The sequence below is a fragment of the Taudactylus pleione genome, unplaced genomic scaffold (genome assembly GCF_031769625.1).
Source record: "Taudactylus pleione unplaced genomic scaffold, aTauple2 ptg000044l, whole genome shotgun sequence".
Taxonomy (NCBI): domain Eukaryota; kingdom Metazoa; phylum Chordata; class Amphibia; order Anura; family Myobatrachidae; genus Taudactylus; species Taudactylus pleione.
This window is the reverse complement of record NW_028284446.1, coordinates 2,201,262-2,221,518: the sequence shown is the minus strand read 5'-3', so window position 1 is coordinate 2,221,518 and position 20,257 is coordinate 2,201,262. Positions and strand designations below refer to the sequence as shown.

The window sequence follows — 20,257 nt, the reverse complement described above, 5'->3', positions numbered from 1 at the left end:
TGGGGTTTCTCATGCCTCCAACCTGGGTGCTCTAATGAAGTGTAAGAAGTTGGCTTTGCAAGCACGGAGTGTATATTCACTATCACTCACAACGCTCGCTGGCGTCTTTATCAAGTGGAGTGACTATGAAGATAAGTACAGTGTAAGTATACTATTAAGATTTTAGTAGGAGACTTACACTGTACCTCTCTTCATAGTCACTCCACTTGATAAAGACGCCAGCGAGCGTTGAAACGCGTTGTGAGTGACAGTGAATATACACTCCGTGCCTGCAAAGCCAACTTCTTATACTTCATTAGAGCACCCGGGTTCTATACCATCTGAAAAGTGTATGGATTAGGCTTGTTACCAACTGGTACGGATGTATTATTGTTTATATTTTAATTTCAAATATTAAAGGGTGATATTTTATCCACATCCTGAGGTTTTTTTCACTTTTATATATGTGACCAATGGGAAGCTGAGGAAAATTTATGGATAAAAGAAACCTTAATGAGTCTGCAATATGTCTTGTTGATGTAAACTTATAGTAAGCATCATTTTATGCATCTCCTGCTATATGCACTAAGGGTGTATACTACTATTGAGCACATCCTTGGGAATTGGTGGACTATCCCTACAGTAACTGTGTGCATCTAAATAGCTATGTAACCTATTGTATTGTATTTGGTTTCTCATACTTTGAAACCCCACGTTGGAGGCATGAGAAAATAAGACAGCTTCTTTGGAATATTACAACTATTAGTTATGCTTTTCTTTATAATCAGTGACATGATTTATTCCATTATAGTAAAGGATATGATTTATTTCTGTGAAATCATACATGTTACATACATTTTTCTTATGTGATGGAATTGGTGTGAAAGGCTCTTTGTATTTACCTATTACTATAAACTCCCTCTTACTATCTCTATCTCATTTATCGGGATTGATTCAATTTAGCGCAATGCTGAATAGTCCCAGGAAGGAGTTCCAGGAGCTGTTCAACTGACCACTTAAGTTGGAGAATGCTGGTTACTGCGCCTTAAGCTGGGTGTTTAGTCGTGGTAACCGGCATTCTCCCACTAAAGTGCCGGCCACGAGGCTGTTAGCACCGTGCTAAGCCAGAAAATAGCATTGCAGCCGGCCCTTGAGTTGGATTTCTGTTGGCAACTCAGGAAGGTGGGAGCAGAAATCCTGTAGTCAGACTTAACAACAAGGTTGAATTGAATAGCTTTGGGAACTCCTTCCTGGGGCTTTTTAACATCACGCTGAATTGAATTATCCCCATTATGACTATGCTCTTAATTTTAGACTATAGTGGTCACTTCTTTAAAGTTCTTGGGCCCCCAAACCATTAATCCAGCTCGCCATGCTGCTCCCTCCCTACCCTGCCAGCCCACCCTGGAGAACTCCATTCTTTCCAAGTCGAGTGAGTACGGAGCAGAATACAGATCACTACTGCCGCAACGCATTGATAGGCTATAGAAGACCCAGTGCACAGTATAAAGTCTCAGCGTCTACTCCATGCCTAAAGGGATAGAGCAGCCTGAAGTCTGTGAAGTCGGTCCGGGCCTCTTTATGACCATGTCCAGGAGCAGTTGGAAAATGTGCCTCTGCAAAAATCCTTGTTAAGGACAACACTGGATACTAACATGTATATGTATGTATATATATATATATATATATATATGCTCCATCTTGCTTCCTGCTCCTTCCAGCCCCCCTCCAAACCATCCCCGATGAATAGTAACCCCCTTCCTGGCACCCGCAGAGTGGTCTTCCTCTATCTTCTCCAGTAAAGGTCTGTCCCATTGCGCCCTACAGTCAGAGACGGGAGAGATCTTGATGGATTAGATTTAATAAATATATATATATATAAAGATTTCAATTACGTTGGCACTCGGTAATGAACTATGCTTAACTGAAGACAGTATAAACCCACGTTTCAATACTTTATTGTATAGCCTTCAGTGTGCGATACAGAAGACGATACAATAAAGTATCTAAATGTTATTTCATACTTTCTGCAGTTAAGCATCGTTTATTACTGAGTGACACCGAAATCAGTATTGTGGGTCCACTTGATGAACACCTGCGGAAGGCACCGGGCAAGTATATATATATATATATATATATATATATATATATATATATATACTAGGAGTACCGCCTAAAGACTGCAGTTAGGGTGATTCTTGACCCAATAAACTGGTTGGAGCCTTTAGTTTTTAGAGGATGTATTCTTTCATCCAGAGAGACTTAAGGGCCTATTCATCATAACTAAACTTTCCCTGGAGGTAATTAGGTTCAGAACTCGCTTGGAGTTCTACCTAATTACCGGAGGAATTCATCATTCCTCCTCCCTATAACTATCTATTCCGAAAAGCTGTCATTTTTGCGATGACAGCTTTTCAGGAAATAGATAGTTATCCCTCTCTACACTAACTTATCGCATCTGTAGGCAGTGCTGAGCATGCGCTGTTACATCTGTAAAACCAGCGCATGCGCTGCACTGCCTACAGATGCGGTAAGTTTGTGTCCCCCCTCCGCTCACCTATCCCCCACCCACTCACCTCCCCCTGGTTCATCACTTACCTGTCCGTGCAGCAGCCTCTGGCTCCATCTGCTATGCGGTCATGTGTTCTACCAGCAGCACACAGCACTGTTTAGAAAGAAAAAAAAATATATTTTTTTTCTTCTAAACTTTATTGTGTTCTGCTGGTAGAACACATGACCGCATAGCAGATGGAGCCAGAGGACGCACCAGAGGGAGATGCCGGGGAACCTGCACAAGCTAACACAGGTAAGTGTTACCTGCTATTCGCCACCTCACAGTGGCGAATAGTAACTACATCAAATTCCGAAAATACATAATTTTCGGAATTTGATGAATACCATAATTTCCATATCCCCATACTAATGTATGGGGAGTGTGGAAATTAACGCAGGGGGACTTAGCAAGGAGATATCAGTGTTATCTGCTATGCTAAGTATCTTCATGAATACTAAAATTACGTTAATTAAGGAAAATGTCCTTGAAAACGTTATTTTAGTGTTGATGAATAGGCCCCTTTGTATCTTCATAGATAGTCCACACGGTATTATAAAGACCTGGACCCGCCGTGTTTTGAACACCAAGAGGTGTTGGTGAGGTCCTATCTTGAATCAATAATTTTTTACTGTAAGCAATAATTGTAAATTCTTTTAATAAATTTATGATAACACAATTGGCCTTTTATTAATGTTTGGTCTATTTGGCCGGCTCTTGGGTGTACATTTGGTGAAGGGTTCAATCAGATTCGTGTGGACTATCTATGAAGATACTAAGGACCTCATTCAGAGTCGGTCGAAGCGGCCGCACGGTCGTACGCCACCGATGTTAGCTATACTGCGCATGCGTAAAGTTCACAAAACGCGTGCGCAAACTAGCTGCTACGATCAGAAATTTCTCTCTCCTTGAACACAGCCAGGTCGGTAGTTTGAGTGACAGATTGAGGCGTTTGTGGGCGGTAACAGGGGAAGGTGCTTGAAAACGGGGGAGTGGAGATCCGAACGCAGGCGTGCCTAATTATGCGAACGACGTTTTATGGGAGTGCATAATTAACAAAGTAGCGTCATGGCACATGTGACATGGGAGGTTTTTACACTGACATGATCGTAGAGCTCAAGAGAGGGTATGGTCAACCTTAAGCTCTACGACCAGTTCCGATAGTTCTCGATGGTCTTGATTAATCCTTATATGCCCGGAGATGACGTGCAATGCGTACGAGAAGGGGGCGTATTTTTTTGTCTTCCGGCTGCTTCCTCCCCTTGGTCGGCCAACTACCGATCCGAACTTAGGGACGCAACTTGCGAGGGAATCATTTGCATATCCGGCCCCTTTTCCCGTACCACCGTGCGGCCGCTTCGACCGACTCTGAATGAGGTCCTAAGTCTCTCTGGTTGAAAGAATACATCCTCTAAAAACTAAAGGCTCCAACCAGTTTATTGGGTCAAGAATCATCCTAACTGCAAGCATTTTAAAGACTTTCGGAATCATATTGATGAACTGTTTAAAGGACTTTTAAATGTTCATTGTGCACCTTGGTATTTTTTTGTATCGAGATTAATTTGGGGTTCGTTCTAACAGAGGACCCACCTTGTGTTGCTGCAACTTTTTAGCGCAAAGAAGGGCATTTTTTTATATATATATACATACATACACACACACAGGCATATATGTGTATATGTACATATATTTATATATATTTATTATTATTATAATTATTATTATTATGTCATCACAGCGTGCTGCGGTCAGGATGGGCAGCATTCGGAATCACATATGGTGTCATTGGATATAAGGGGAACTTTTTCTTTTCGTTTTGTGCATATCGGATTACAGGTGTGATACATTTTGTCAACATTCAGAATGTCAACAGCATTATGGGGTCCATTCAGACCCGGACGCTAAGCCGCAGACACAAGCTATGGGCGACTGTCGCCCATCTGCGCATACATATGCATCGCAGTGCGCGAACCAGTTACTGCGATTGGGAATCGTGCGCTCGTTGTACACAGACTGAGCACTACTTTGAGTGACAGAATGTGCCATTTGTGGGTGGTAACAGGGGAAGGTGCTTGTGAACGGGGGAGTGGTATTGCGAATGCAGGCGTGTCTGGGCGTCAAAACGGAGTTTTATGGGTGTGTATAATTAGCATGGGGCGTCATTGTGCAGTGATCACAGTGCTTGCGGCGGGGAAGGGTCTACCTCATGCGATGTGTGCAGCTCCGATGGCTCTCGATGGTTCTGATAATCATACACTTCCTGGAGATGACGTGTGCTAAGAAAGAAAAGTGGGCGTCTTTATACCGGCGTGCGCTCACTCTGCCGTCACTCTGTAAAACATAGAGGACGTCCTTACACCAGACGATCGTGGAATTTGCATACCTGGCCCCTTTTGACAGCGAGAGAGCTCAGCTTAGCGTCAGGGTCTGAATCAACCCCAATGTTCTGAATGACAACATTCAGGATGTCAACAATGTAATAAAGAATTACATTATGTAGATGGATACACAGGGGTAGCAATCATATATGCTGATTTATTGAGACTTTTTTCCTTTTAGATCTAGTAGATTTGTACATTTTCTATGATTAGGTCTATAATGCAGTTGTTACATTCTTTTAATTATATATGTGGTTTATTGGCTCATGCTGATTAACGTATCATGCTCACAGTATCGTTATGTTTGTATATGTGCTATTACCTACTTGTATGTACTTGGGTTTATTTCTATTTACGTATATACTCTGTTTCTATGGTAACCAAGCAAAACCCTGATAAGGATGTGCCGATGTGATTATGTACGTCCAGGTTTACGAGAAATACACACCGCCGCCGGTTGTAGCCTGCCGGGTCCATGCTGGAAACTCACATTTGAATATATAAGGTGAGTGTTTTATGATGTACATTGGGCCTGATTCAGAGCGGTACACAGTTCACACAGCAGCAGTGTCTCTGGACACAGCTGATCTGCGATAATATGTAAAAGTAGCAGGATGCTATTGTGATCCAAAGCTGTATCGCATCACCTGCATGAACATCGGTCATCTAAGTAACCCTCATGTTACCCAGCATGGCCTGTGAAGCTGCATCCAAGGATGCAGCCACTAACCTTGGTATGCCCAGAACACAGGTCTGACACCCCACTATTTTCTGTAACACTGGCCGTCACCACCCCTTCCACATTCCCAAGTGACCACAGCATGTCAATCATGGTTAGGGAGCACTGTGACCATTGTCGCAGACACAGATCTGCACAAGCGCAGATACATCCTATGTATGCGTAGAATGACAAACATCGGAGATGTACGTACAGAGCCGGCCCTAGCCAATTTGCTGCCCTAGGCAAGATTTTGGCTGGTGCCCCCCTATCTACACATGCAAACGGGCGGTGACACCAGTCTCAATAAATGAACAAATTAAATTACATCACACTGATGCTGTAATGGAACGTTTCAGTGCTTTATAGCACTTTTGTCAAGCAAAATGCTGCGCTGTATGAGCATTGAATGAGCCATGACATCACATGTAAGAGACAAGGCGGAAGTCCCCTGGTCTTCAGCAACCACTAATGGTGGACTCCAGAGCATTTTTACAAAAACAGGAGTATGCCAGTCCGACAGAACCATATATATATATATATATATATATATATAGGGTAACGAATAAACAGCGGCACTCGGAGACTGTCAAAGCGGTTTTAATGTAATCCTTTGCAACACCAACGTTTCAGGGCTTGCACGCCCCTTTGTCAAGGTAAATAGTGACAAAGGGGCGTGCAAGCCCCGAAACGTTGGTGTTGCAAAGGATTACATTAAAACCGCTTTGACAGTCTCCGAGTGCCGCTGGTTATTCGCTACCCTATACTACTACACTGTCGGCACAGGAGCAGGTTGTCTGGATCGTTTAGCAGAGTGCCGGTCCATTGAGATATATATATATATATATATATATATATATACATATATACATATACACACACACGAATACATTCTGAACATATATACGCATGCTGTATATACATACATATACATACATATATTTTGGTAATGTGTATATATATGTACACACACACACACACACATATATATATATATATATATATATATATATACATACACATATATATATACACATACTTATGTATATCGACCAACAAATGCCCTTAATTTGCACTAATTCTTTGAAAACAATGACAAAAAATCCGAAATGATACAGAATAAACATGAAAATGGCTGCACCTTTCTCTTTATATCTCCGTTAGACAGATATACAATAGATAGACACCAAAAAGAAGGGAAGGGGCACTCACTTAAACAGTAAAAATATATATACTGTAGAATCACATATAAAACAGTCATTAATGAAAACAAACTGCATGCTCAAAGTGTCATATGAACAATGTTGACAGCAATCGTAATGCTCCAATGATCAGTCCCAGATATAAAGATAGATAGTGGATTTTCTTCTCGTTTTCAGAAATGTTTTGGAATTTAAATCCTGTCGAAGTGTTTTATCCATTACTGATAGTGGCCTATTGGCCCTCTTCTGTTTGGGTGTATTTCTGGTGTGAGGGTATTTTTCAGCCATATTTCAAGGAATGAACATATATCCCGGTGTATTCATTATCCCATAATATCCAAAGATCGACAGGATTTCAATTGCAGCCCTCTCCCAGCTAGAGTTACAGTAGCCAAACATTACATATGTCCCTCACTCACCTGCCTGCCATAAATTTGCACTGCAGCACTGCTAATGCCGCCTGGTCCGATGTTCGGCTAGAAGGGAGGCGGAGCCGTGAGTTGTCACGGCTCTGCTCCGCAAAGGCCCACGGGAGGGGTGGCCGCGTCTGGGCATTCACACAGTTCTGTAGTCAGAATGAGCTTCTGGGCAGAAGCTCATTCTGACCTGGCCAGGCAGGCGATCATGCACACAGTCACGTGACCAGCCAATCGCTGCGCTACCCGATCGGAGCTGAGCAGGCGATCGCGGCAGCAGGCGGGGTGGTTGGGTGGGGGGGCAGTGTCAGAGAGCCCTGGAATGCCCCTAGGCATTTTAGTCGCCCCTAGGCATTTGCTTATAATGCCTATGCCTAGGGCCGACTCTGTGTACGTAAACTATGGGGTTTGCGTACAACTCTCAATCAGGCCCACTGTTCCCTGAGGAGATAATTACATTCTGATAGACTGGAATGCAAGTGTTCAGTGCTGACTCATCTGTTTAACAGTTCCCTGAGTGCCGATACTGACTGCATCTGGGCAATAGGAGTGCCCGACACATAGGTGATTTTTTTTATATATATATATATATATATATATAGATATATATATATCTATATATTAGGGGTGAGCGGGTTCGGATTTCTGAAATCCGAACCCCCCCCGAGCCCCCCCGATCCGAGTCCGATCCGAGTCAGGCTCGACTTTTCCCGCCTGACTCGAATCTGAAATCGAGGCAAAACGTCATCATCCCGCCTTCCGAGTCTCGCGGGTTTTGGATCCTATATAAGGTACCCGCGTCGGCGCCATTTTCTCACTCGGCTGTGGACAGTGAAGAGGGAGGGTGGGAGTTAGGGCTGGCTGGGCTGTGTAGTGTAGTGTAGTGTAGTGCTGCTGTTGTCCACTACTTCAAAGTCCATAGGGGCTGGCTGTGTTGTGCTGTGCTGCTGTTGTTAATAGGGGCTGTGTCCACTACTTCAAAGTCCATAGGGGCTGGCTGGACTGTGTTGTGCAGTCAGTTCTCCATAGGGGCTGTGTCCACTCCAAAGTCCTGTGCAGTGTCCCAGTCCTAAAGGGGTGCTGTAGTGTTGTCCAGGGGGTGCTCTGTCCATCAGGGGTGCTCCCCCCAAGTGCTAAAAAAATAATATATTTTCTGTGTTTGTGAATTGTGTGCGCAGTAGCCGCACGTGCATCAACAAAGTAGTGCCAAGCGTGCGCCTGTGTCATAAGTAAAGGGCCGACTGGCTTGACCATTAAAGGGTGCTGTAACCCCCAAAGTACACTCCAGTCCAAACCAAAAAAAAAATAATTTTCTGTGTTTGTGAATTGTGTGCGCAGTAGCCGCACGTGCATCAACAAAGTAGTGCCAAGCGTGCGCCTGTGTCCCATAAGTAAAGAGGCGGCTGGCTCATTTCTTAAAGGCTGGTGTAACCCACAAAGTGCACTACTCTCCAGCAAAAATAAAAAAATATTTTCTGTGTTTAGCCGCACGTATATATCAAATCGATATAACATAAATGGAGGACCAAACTTTCTCCGATAAAAATAAAATAGAGAAAGATCAAGAACCACTTCCTCCTAGTGCTGAAGCTGCTGCCACTAGTCATGACATAGACGATAACATGCCATCAACGTCGTCTGCCAAGGCCGATGCCCAATGTCATAATAGAGGGCACATACAATCCCAAATGACAAAGTTCAGGAAAATGACCTTGAAAAAAACATTTAAATCAGCTGAAGAGAAACGTAAACTTGCCAATATGCCATTTACGACACGGAGTGGCAAGGAACGGCTAAGGTCGATCCCTAGTATGTTCATGACTAGTGGTTCAGCTTCACATGACGATGGAAGCCCTCCTCCCACTAAAAAAATCAAAAGAGTTAAGCTGGCAAAAGCACAGCGAAGAACTGTGCTTTCTAAGAAGATATCACAAATCCCCAAGGAGAGTCCAAGTGTGGTGGTGGTTGCGATGCCTGACCTTCCCAGCACTGGACGGGAAGAGGTGGCTCTTTCCACCATTTGCACGCCCCCTGCAAGTGCTGAAAGGAGCACCCACAGTCCACTTGCTGATATGCAAATTGAAGATGTCACTGTTGAAGTACAACAGGATGAGGATACTGGTGTAGCTGGCGCTGAGGAGGAAGTTGGCGAGGAGGATTCTGATGGTGATGTGGTTTGTTTAAATCAGGCTCCCGGGGAGACAGTTGTTGTCCGTGGGATGAAAAAGCCCATCACGGTCATGCCTGGGCAGAAGACCAAACATTCCACCTCTTTGGTCTGGCAATATTTCTATCCAAATCCGGACAACAACTGTCTTGCCATATGTACCATATGTAAAGGTGAAATAAGTAGGGGTAGGGACGTTAACCACCTAGGAACATCCTCCCTTATACGGCACCTGCAGCGCGTTCATAAAAAGTTACTGTCAAGTTCAGAAACTTTGGCTAAGACCGTAAGCAGTCCAGGGACACCTAAATCCCTTTTTCCTGTTTTATCCAAGGAATCGGTGGATGAGGAGGATGAGGACGATATCTTGCCTCCGTAGAGCCAGTTTGTGCAGGGACACATTAATTGCCAGCTTGTTTTGTGGGGGCCCAAATGAACCAATCATTTCAGCCACAGTCGTGTGGCAGACCCTGGCACTGAAATGATTGGTTTGTTAAAGTGTGCGTGTCCTGTTTATACAACATAAGGGTGGGTGGGAGGGCCCAAGGACAATTCCATCTTGCACCTCTTTTTTTTCTTTGCAGTATGTACAGTTTGGGGCCTAGTTTTTCAAACTGCCATCCTGTCTGCCACTGCAGTGTCACTCCTAGATGGGTCACGTGTTTGTGCCGCCCACTCGTGTCGCTTAGCATAGTCATCCAGCTACCTTGGTGCAATCTTTTGGCCATAAAAACAATATTGTGAGGTGTGAGGTGTTCAGAATAGACTGGAAATGAGTGGAATGAAGGTTATTGAGGTTAATAATTGCATAGGAGCAGAAAAACCCACAAATTCTGTGATTTAAGCTGTTTTTATGCTTTTTTTAAAAAAAAATACAGATCCAAAACACAAAACCCAGAACCCAAAACACGGAAGGGTGGTTTTGGCAAAACCAATCCAGATCCAAAACACGAAGAAAGATCCAGATCCAAAACACGAAAAGTGGCCGGTGCACACCCCTAGTTGGAAGCTGCAGGTTTGTTAGTGAGCTGGATCAGCATGTTGCTGGTGTGCTGCAGGTGCACGGCTGTTCTGATTGGTCTGCGGAGGTCAGCGACCGGAGTATGCAGCTGAAGTTGGCTCTTGGTCGTGCCGCTGGTGGTGCGGAGCCAAAGGTATGGATGGGTGAGCCGCTGGGAGGCTGGGTTGCAGCGTGTGTGCTGGGACAACCCCTGGGGGGTGGTCTGCCCAGGATACTGATTCAAAAAAAGCCAGGGAGGAGGGGGGATGTGGAAAGTGTGACTGGGATGGAGCTGGTCACTGGCGATGTTGGCTGGGCGGACTTGCGGCCGGATTATCACTGATGGTCCCTCGTGGAAATGGGGATCGACGGTGGAGACACCCCTGTTCAGGAGTGAGTTGCTGAGCATGCCTGGGAGCCCAGAGGCCGGTCCGGGGTGAAGCCGGTCACTGGAGGTGTGAGCGGTGCGGACCAGCAGGCGGATAGGCTGAGAGCTTTCTGCACTGGTGGTCCCTGGTGGGGATGGGGATCTTTAGTGGAGGTCAGCCTGAATCGGTGTCGGGTTTGATGTGAGGGTCTTCAACGCGTTTTGGCACAGGTGCTTTCTTCAAGGAGGTGTTGAGTGCTCTCAAGCGGGTCGATGGTGCCCAAGTGCGCATGACGGAGGCGGCTCCGTCGTGCGCATGCGCGAGACCCGCACCAAAGGGGGCGTGCTGTCGATGGTGATTGACAGCACGCCCCCTTTGGTGGGCGTGCCGGGGGCGTGGCTGCCCAGACGGAGGCGTTCCCATGGGAACGCCTACCATCTGGGTCCGGCTCCACTGACATCACTAGTGATGTCAGTGGGAGTGCTTTTGGCTCTGATAGAGCCAAAAGCACTCCTGGGCTTGCGGCAGCGAGACCCTACCGCAAGGGTCTCGTCGCAAGCCCGATGGTCTTGACCATCGCGACCATCATTTTGGCCGCTCGCTATAGCTGTGGGTGGTCACCCACAGCTATGCGAGCGGCCAGGTGGCCGCTCCATAAAGTAGAAGGGACGGCCCTGATTCAGAGCGAGCGCTCTGTCAGAGCGTCCGCCTCTGAATCAGGACCACAGTGCCAGTCTGGGACATAAAGGGCCCACAGGGGAAATGCCATGGTAGTGCAAAACTAAAGGTATGTAACCAGCTAACAGAGGAGCATAAGTAAAATGCAGAAAACAGGTCCAGAGCCAAATTAAAAATAACAACAATAACGCTGAATCTGATATTCTAGTTCTAGTTTGAAACCAGGTGAGTAATAATTTTTATATCCAGTCTCCTGAAGGCATAGGGTTTAGAAGCTGTAGCCTGGGAGAGCTTGGATACAGCTAGCAGCACTGTACAGTCTGAAATGTACGATGTATGTACGATGAGGGAAAAACCCATAGTTAGTCCCGTTACATCGGTGCCAGCGCCTGCTGTACTTCGTGCCGCATGCAGAAAGTTGTCACATTGCTCACTATATAATGCAGAGATTGTCGCATTGCCTGCCATATTCATAATATAGTGTCACAGTGCCCACCATATAATGCAGGGAGTACTGCAGTGCCCACCATATAATGCAGTGTCACAGTGCCCACCATATAATGCAGAGTGTCACAGTGCCCACCATATAATGCAGTGTCACAGTGCCCACCATATAATACAGAGAGTGCTGCAGTGACCACCATATTAGTAGAGAGCGCCGCAGTACCTACCATATAATGCAGAGAGTGTTGCACTGCTCACTATGGGCTCTATTTACTACAATCCGCATTGGTAATGCAGATTGTAGTGTGATATTGCCGACTGAATTCGCATTGCGAATTCAGGCAATATCACAAATCCCTACAGGGAAATCTACTACAAATCCCTTGCAGAGAAAGCTCTGTCCCTGCAAATCCCTCGCCTAAAAATACAGTGACAAGTGCCCCGTAAATGCGCTGAGCGGCCGGCGCTGAGCGTCTGCAGCAGCGTGGGCACCTCCCCCCACTGGCTGCGCGTGACATCACAGGGTAAATTGCTGGAACCTACTGTGCCCTGGAAGTGGGTGGGCGGAGCTTAATTGGCAGTGGGCGGGGCTTCCTACGGGCAGCGGTATGGAGCTTTATCTGCCCATTGTTAGTCCCTGATGGCAGCGTACCCCCGTTTGCCCGCTAAGCCCCACCCCCTCACTGAAAGTAGGCATGGTCACAAGCACTGAGGCCCAGTCCGAACCTAAATATATATATATATATATATATATATATATACACAGTATATGTGTGTGTAGAGGTAGTCACACTAGGGATGGCCATTGGTGGGGTTACTATCAATGATGATGTAGCAAGTGGCCATTGATAGTTGCAAACTATGCAATGGATGACCATCGATGGTTTCACCAACCGATGGTCATCCCTGCTCTTTGACTGGCTGGCCCGTAGGCCAATCAGAACCTGGGGGTGGAGCTTTGCAGGTGTTGAAGCGAGCTGTGCTACGTGTCCAGGAACTTTGTCAAAAAAAACTATTCGGTTATGCTATACCATTGATGGAGAGAAACCAACTGGTTCTCCCCATCGATGGTAAAAGCATTCAACATCAGCCATAAACCATCGATGATTCTGGATCATCGATAGTCGACATCCCTAGGTCACATCCACCACTTAACTACTCAGACCATAGGCCCTTCATATGTTTCAGCTCCAGGCCCATGTGGACCTTATTCTGGCACTGGGTCATTTTAACGTGGTAGGAGGTCAAACTTTATACTTTTGCACTGTGGGTCTGATTCAGAGCCGCTCGCTGCTGGCGAGAGCTCACTCTGAATCAGGGAGTGTTTTGTTTTTTTGTTTTTTTCTCCAGAACGCTCACAAAGCTGTGGGTGACCACCCACAACTTGTGCGAGCGGCCTGGAGTCCGTCGCAATTATCGCAACCATCAGGCTTTCGACGAGACCCTGCGGTCAGATAAATTGAACGACTGAACAATATATCGTTCAATTTATCTGCTAATGGATAGGCCCTGAACGATTACAGATGCGCACTCCAGCGGCCGATAAATTTTATCTTTCGTCTCTCCAACATGTTGGTCAATTATCACATATCGCTGCCAGATATTAGAAATATCTGGCAGTTTATATGCGGTAAACGATGAACGATATCAAGCAGCTACAAAGCACTGGAGAGAAAAAAATCCACTTCCTGAATGATGTCATGCGATATCGTTCATCGTTCGTCTTTTGCAAAAATCTGTCATGTACATGATAGATATCTTTCAGCACAGCCACCAGAATTTTCAATAGATATCTTTTGTCTTTCATTGTTCAGAAAAACATCTGCTAATGGATAGGCCCCTTAAGGGAACGCGTGCGTTTGTGAAGCCACCCCCCCCACCATCGACAGCCGCCCCGTCTATTCGCAAGAAGTGTAGCAACTGAGCTGCAGTCGCTGGACAGGTCTCGTGCATGCGCACGCCGGAGGCGGCACATGCGCAGTGGGGGGCCATCGACCCACTTGCGAGCGGCTCTGAATCAGGTCCTGTGTGTCTATCTTTAGATGCTTGCTATAACCCCAAATACCGTCTCCTAATAATACACCAACAACCCCACAGAGCACAATGAATTGACACTATCACAGACCCAGCACTATAAATTACATGTAATGCAGCAAGTACAGTGTGGAATAACATTAGGTGGATTGACAAATCAAAACTAACATTGAATGAAATTGTGCTGTAGCTCTGTACATCTGTACTAACGTCCAAATTCAGACATACAGTAATTCCCCTGTGACAAATGAAACCTCATTACTTACCTTTCCAAAGCCACCCTGGCCTAGCTGACGGAAGAACGTTAGTCTCTGGATGGTGTGAGAGACTTCATTGCTGAGGCAGGATGACTGAGCACTGCTGGTTCCTAATGGAAAAGTGAGAGGAGAACATTTCAATAACACCCATACTGTATATCATAGAACATTAAGGGGCCAATTTATCAAATGTTTTTATTTTCATGAAATTATGTAGAAATGCCAGATTCTGCATAATTTTATGAATTGTTGCTATGTACTAATAGCCTAATGCATGGCATTTCATAGAAATCTCCTGCAGAAGGCTAATTAGCACTGCAGATCGCAGTCCCCATTATTATCAATGAGGACTACGATCTGACCCCTACTGTATGTCCCAAATTCCAAAAAGCAAATTGTTTTTTAGTTTGGCCCCATTAGTTTACATCATCTTCAGATGGTGTAAACCTCTTTAAGTCTATGCTGGCTTTACTCGTGGGTGCGAGCAAAAATGTGAAATAAACCAGTGTTTAAACAGCAATTTGGGTGCTCTAACCAGGACTTTAGCTGGGTTTAGCCATTTTACGGACACCCAGAACAATTGAATTGCAATACTAGGAGCCCATTAATTATCGCTGCCCACAAAACAATTGAATCGCCCCTATAGTATTTAATTCTGCTCACAATAAAAGTACATACACACAAATGTGTCTAATCTCACCAACTATGTTATTCTAATAGCATTTGCCTATAATGTGTGGTCACATAACAGTGCTGCTACTGTAAGCCAATCATGACTCTGCCCAGCAGCAATGCAGATTGTCATATACACAAGTGTGAAGCTCTGGAAGGAGATATAGTTAACAAGCTCCACAAATCGTATTTTGGCCCCACATCCAGATTAAAGTTTCCCTCTGCCCCCCTCTCTCAGGGGGCCCCCAACTTTAATTACAGCTACAGTGCAAAAGAGCACCACAACTAGAAGATGAAAATGAGAGGGAGAGTGGAGACTGAGCAGGGGGGCGGGGCTACATGTACAGCCAGTCAGTGCTAGCAGCAGCATGGGGGAGAGGCAGCAGGTGCAGATACAGACAGTGGGAATGATTCAAAGGTGCTCACAAAAAGTGAGCGCTCGCTCTGAATCAGGGCGGGCGCTGGTTTTTTTTAGTTGCGGCCTCCTGGCCACTCACATAGCTGTGGGTGACCACCCACAGCTATTGTGAGCGGCCAGGATGATGGTCGCGATGGTCAAGACCATCGCGACCATCGGGCTTGCGACAAGACCCTTGTGGTAGGGTCTCGTGGCTGCAAGCCCCAGAGAGCTTCTGGCTCTAATAGAGCCGGAAGCTCTCTCACTGACATCACTGGTGAGTTCGGTCAGCACTACACAGTGACAAACACACAGCCGCCGGCGCCGGCAGCTGTGTGTTTGTTTTGATTAGCAGCCAATGAGAGTCTTTCCGGCTCCAGCAGTGGGTAATGGGAGACACGTCATGACGTCTCTCCCATAATGCAGAGCGGCCCGGCCCGGACTGAGGAGTGGATGGCGGTGGCCGGAGCGGGAACGGGGATCCAGGTAAGTGGTTTTATTTTTATTACATGTGTGTCTACTGGGGGGGGGGGTTACTACTGGGGCACTGCATATGGGGGGACCTCCACTGGGGGGCACAACAAGGGGGGGCTACTACATAGGGGGTGGCTACTACTGGGGCACTGCATAGGGAGGGGAACCTCCACTGGGGGCACAACAAGGGGGGGACTACTACAAAGGGGGTGGCTACTACTGGGGCACTCCATCGGGGAGGGGGACTACCACTGGGGGCACTGCATCGAGGGACCACTACTGGGGGCACTATATAAAGGGCAATATTGGGGGTACTGCATAGGGCGGGGTCTACAACTGGGGCCACTGTTTAAAAGGCAGTGCATAAGGGGTACCACTATTGGGGGCCCTGCATGGGGGGAATACTACTCTGGGCACTATATAAGGGGCACTGCAGAGGGGGTACCACTACTGGGGGCACTGCATAGGGGGGAGTACTATTGGGGGCACTATATAAGGGGCTTACTACTGTTTGCAAATGGCGGGACCACTACCGGGGGCACTGTAAAAGGGGCACTGCATAGGGGGGCGGCAAAAAATATACTTGCTTACCAAAAAATTTGGGCTAGGGCCGGCCCTGCCCACACTGCAAGTGACTGAAGCTTCCTTGTCATTGGCAGCTCCTTATTAGCCTCTACACATCCAATTACAGTACATTACCCACACACTAAGAGGTCAATCCAATTGATTGCGATGGGCACAAGTTGCTGTTGCCACAGCACAAAAAAGCTGACAATGGCACGGAATCTCGCAACCCTCGCTGCCCGTTTTGAGCCTGAATTTACATAATTTTGCTTGGAGCTGAATGGAGCTGCAGGCACTTATATGCAAATCCGGGCCGTTGTCAAGTGCAGCAGTTGTCAAGATGACACGTACCTGCGAGTACATCACAATTAATTGGATTGAGTCCTTAACCTGAGTATCAATACTCCAAACCAGAGCTCTTATTTGTCTGTGATGCAAAAGAGCAACTCCATGGCAAAGACAAAGGAGCTCATTCAGAGCCGCTCGCAAGATGCGATCGCTCGCTGGCAAAATGGGGTCAGATATTTAAATTAAGCACTCGCACTGCAACAGGTAAGGACGCCCACTATGTTTTAGCGAGCTACGGCAAAGTGTTCTAAAGAAGCCCGCTAGCCACTCGCAACACACGTCATCTCCGGGAAATGTAGGATTAATCGGGACCATCGCGAGCCATCGGAGCTGCTCGCAGCCCTTGAGGTTGCCTTTCCCCGCTGCAAGCACTGCGATCAATGATCAATGTGGGCTGAAATACATTCAGGTGACGTGTACAATGACACTACTTTGCTAATTATGCACGCCCTTTAAACGGTGTTTTGGCAGCCTGACAGGTCTGCGTTCGCAACATCACTCCCCCTGTCACTCAAAGTAGCGACCTGATAGTGGCTTACGAGCAACCAAAATCAGATCGCAAAGAATGGCTTGCGCACGCGCACTGCGAATTATATGCGTGCGCAGATGGGCAAAAATCGTTCACAGCGAGCGAGCGCAACTTAGCAAGCGGGTCTGAATCAGGTCCAAAGTGCACAGTAATACATGTGGTGTAAATGATGCTTTACACATTACCGATACTCTTAGGGGAGATGCAGGCGCACCAAGAGCGTCGCCGCACCGGGTGAATGGGGGCATGGCCTAATCGCAGGGAGGCATGGCCACACCCCCCACGCTGGGAAGGGGTGTGCTGTGAGCCCCCTGAGCCTGGCGCATAGCCAGTGGGGGGCGCAATCAAAGTGATCGCTCCCCCCACAGGCATAGGAGACTATTGTGGCTGCTACTTAGCAGCTGCGAGCAGTCTCTCAGTGCAGCCCAGCACAAAAAGCAGCATGCAGTGTGCTGGGCTGCTGTAATGACAGAGGGGGGTCGGTGTCGGACCCGGGCCCCCAGCGGGCCCTTCCAGGAAGCAAGGCTCCCAGGTAATTAGTACGCGCTCCCATCCCTCTCGGCTCCCCTGGGGAGATATATCAAACCTTGGAGAGAGACTAAGTGGAGAGTACCAACCAATCTTCTGTCACTTTACAGGCTGAGGAGTCTATGTACTAAGCCTTGGAGAGAGACAAAGTAGACAGAGATAAAATACCAACTGTCACTTTACAGGCTGTGTTTGAAATATAACAGTTAAGAGCTGATTGGTTGGTACTTTGGTGTCTATTTACTAAGCCTTGGGTCTGTATTCAATTAACGGCGAAAACTGCCTTTTTTTTCACCTTCGGCGAAAACTGAAATTTTTTGACAAAAACTGATACATTTTCGCCAAAAAAAGGCAAACAGGCGAAAATGGAGAAAAAAAACTGGAGAAAAGTTTTCTCCAGATCAGGAGAAAAAAATGCAGAATCCCTATTTTTGGCTACAAATGAACCCTTTGGACACGCCCTCTAATGATAAATTACCCAAAAATGTATCGGAAGTTGCGTACTTTGTCGAAAAACGGCCGCACAGATTTTCGGTGGAAAAAAAAATTGCTGAAAATAATAGAAAGCTATTTTATTCCAGGAAATTACTGATCCACGTAAATTGGGGGTACGTTAAAATGGGTGCAAGTATATTTTCATGTCGTAAAGATGCAATTTTAAAAAACGTTAAAAAATCGCCTGCTGCGACCGCGTGCGATGTTTAAAATACTTGATGCATCCATACCGCCACCGAATAATCAAACCCAATATGTTAAAACCATTTTCAACTATTTTTTTTTCACCCAAAATTTGCGCAGTCTTTTTTTGGACACAGTACGAAACTTATGCAAAAATGTTGGGGTGATTTATCATTAGGGGGGTGTCCAAAGAGTTCTGAAAGAAATCCCCACATTTGTAGCCAAAAATGGGGATTTTGCATGTTTTTTCTCCTGGTCTGGGATGGAGAAAACTTTTCTCCAGATTTTTTCTCCATTTTCGCCTGTTTGCAGTTTTCTCAGTTTTTTTTATTGAAAAACGTATGTTTTCACTGATGGCGAAAAAAACTGCAGTTTTCGCCGCTAATTGAATACGGCTCTTAGATGGAGATAAAGTGAATGGAGATAAGGTACCAGCCAATCAGCTCCTAACTGCCATGTCACAGGCTGTGTTTGCAAGATGATAGTTAGGAGCTGGTTGGCTGGTAATTTATCTCTGTTCACTTTATCTCCATCCAAGGCTTAGTAAATAGACCCCTTTATCTCTCTCCAAGGTTTGTTACATCTCCCCACAATAAGTACAAATTTGGTTGTAGTACATGGGGCACAATATTTGAGCCCAGATAAAACGCAACCCCTTATTACTAATAAATACAAATATTTCAATTTATAAGCATTCTTGGATTACTAATAAGGCACCACTAAATTAGATTTTGATGCAAGAAACTTAGCATGATGTAAATAAATACATGTAAATGTATTTTCAAATAATAGTAATAGAAATAGCACTTGTCTATAATAGCACAGCCTACCAAAAGACATTCATTCACAGTGTTTGTATGATTACAGTTTGTATATATGAGTCTCCCTTACCCTGTCTCTCTGCATCTACGTGATGTGCTTTGCTTGTCTTCTTCTTCTTCTCCTCATCTCCGATCTTCTCCTCTGGGCAAGATGACAACTGCCTGCATCTCTTCTGTCTCTTGATGGAGACCTCCTGCTCTTCTTCAGAGGGTTTGGAAATAATCCTCCTCTTGCTGTCATGACCATTCTTACTTCTCTGAGCTGGATGATAGCTTCCTCCATCTCTTCCTCCCCTTCTTGATGGAGACTATAACCTCTTCCACATCAGAGGAGTCAGATAGGAGCCTCTTCTTGCTGTTATGTCCAGTCTTGTTCTTCTCCTCTGAGATGGATGATGGCTTCCTCCATCTCTTCCTCCCCTTCTTGATGGAGACTATAACCTCTGCCGCATCAGAGGAGTCAGATAGGAGCCTCTTCTTGCTGTTATGTCCAGTCTTGTTCTTCTCCTCTGAGCTGGATGATGGCTTCCTCCCTCTCTTCCTCCCCTTCTTGATGGAGACTATAACCTCTGCCGCATCAGAGGAGTCAGATAGGAGCCTCTTCTTGCTGTTATGTCCAGTCTTGTTCTTCTCCTCTGAGATGGATGATGGCTTCCTCCATCTCTTCCTCCCCTTCTTGATGGAGACCTTCACCTCTTCTTCTTCGGAGGAGATGGAAATGATGCTCCTCTTCATGTCATGTCCATTCTTGCTCAACTCCTCTGAGCTGGATGATATCTTCCTGCACCTCTTCTTCCAATTCTTGCTTGAACCAATGCTCCTCTCCATGGTGTCCTTCTTCATCCCTGACTTCCAACGGTCGCTCTACCACCAGAGGTTTGAAAGTAAACTGCCCTGATGACAGCTGCAGCTTTCAAAAGTGGCATGTGCCATCAGTGGCAGTTACCTGCCCATATCCCTGTGCTACATACATGGTGTATGCTGGGCAAGCCTATGTGCATGTAACATCAATAGGCATGTGTGCAGTTATCACTGGATTAAATAGGGGTTTCCT

General features: G+C 46.0%; 1 protein-coding gene across 1 annotated transcript in view; it reads right to left on the bottom strand.

The window, feature by feature from the left end:
• Positions 1-20,046, bottom strand: part of LOC148537738 (protein kinase C delta type-like) — a 38,798-nt gene extending 18,752 nt beyond the window's left edge. The window contains exons 1-3 of the mRNA XM_088460393.1: positions 19,519-20,046; positions 19,274-19,397; positions 14,202-14,302 (exon numbers count right to left, since the gene is read on the bottom strand). Of these exons, the coding sequence (XP_088316519.1) occupies positions 14,202-14,302; positions 19,274-19,397; positions 19,519-20,046 (753 nt within the window). The remainder of the gene's footprint in view (positions 1-14,201; positions 14,303-19,273; positions 19,398-19,518) is intronic.
• Between the last annotated feature and the right edge of the window lie 211 nt (positions 20,047-20,257).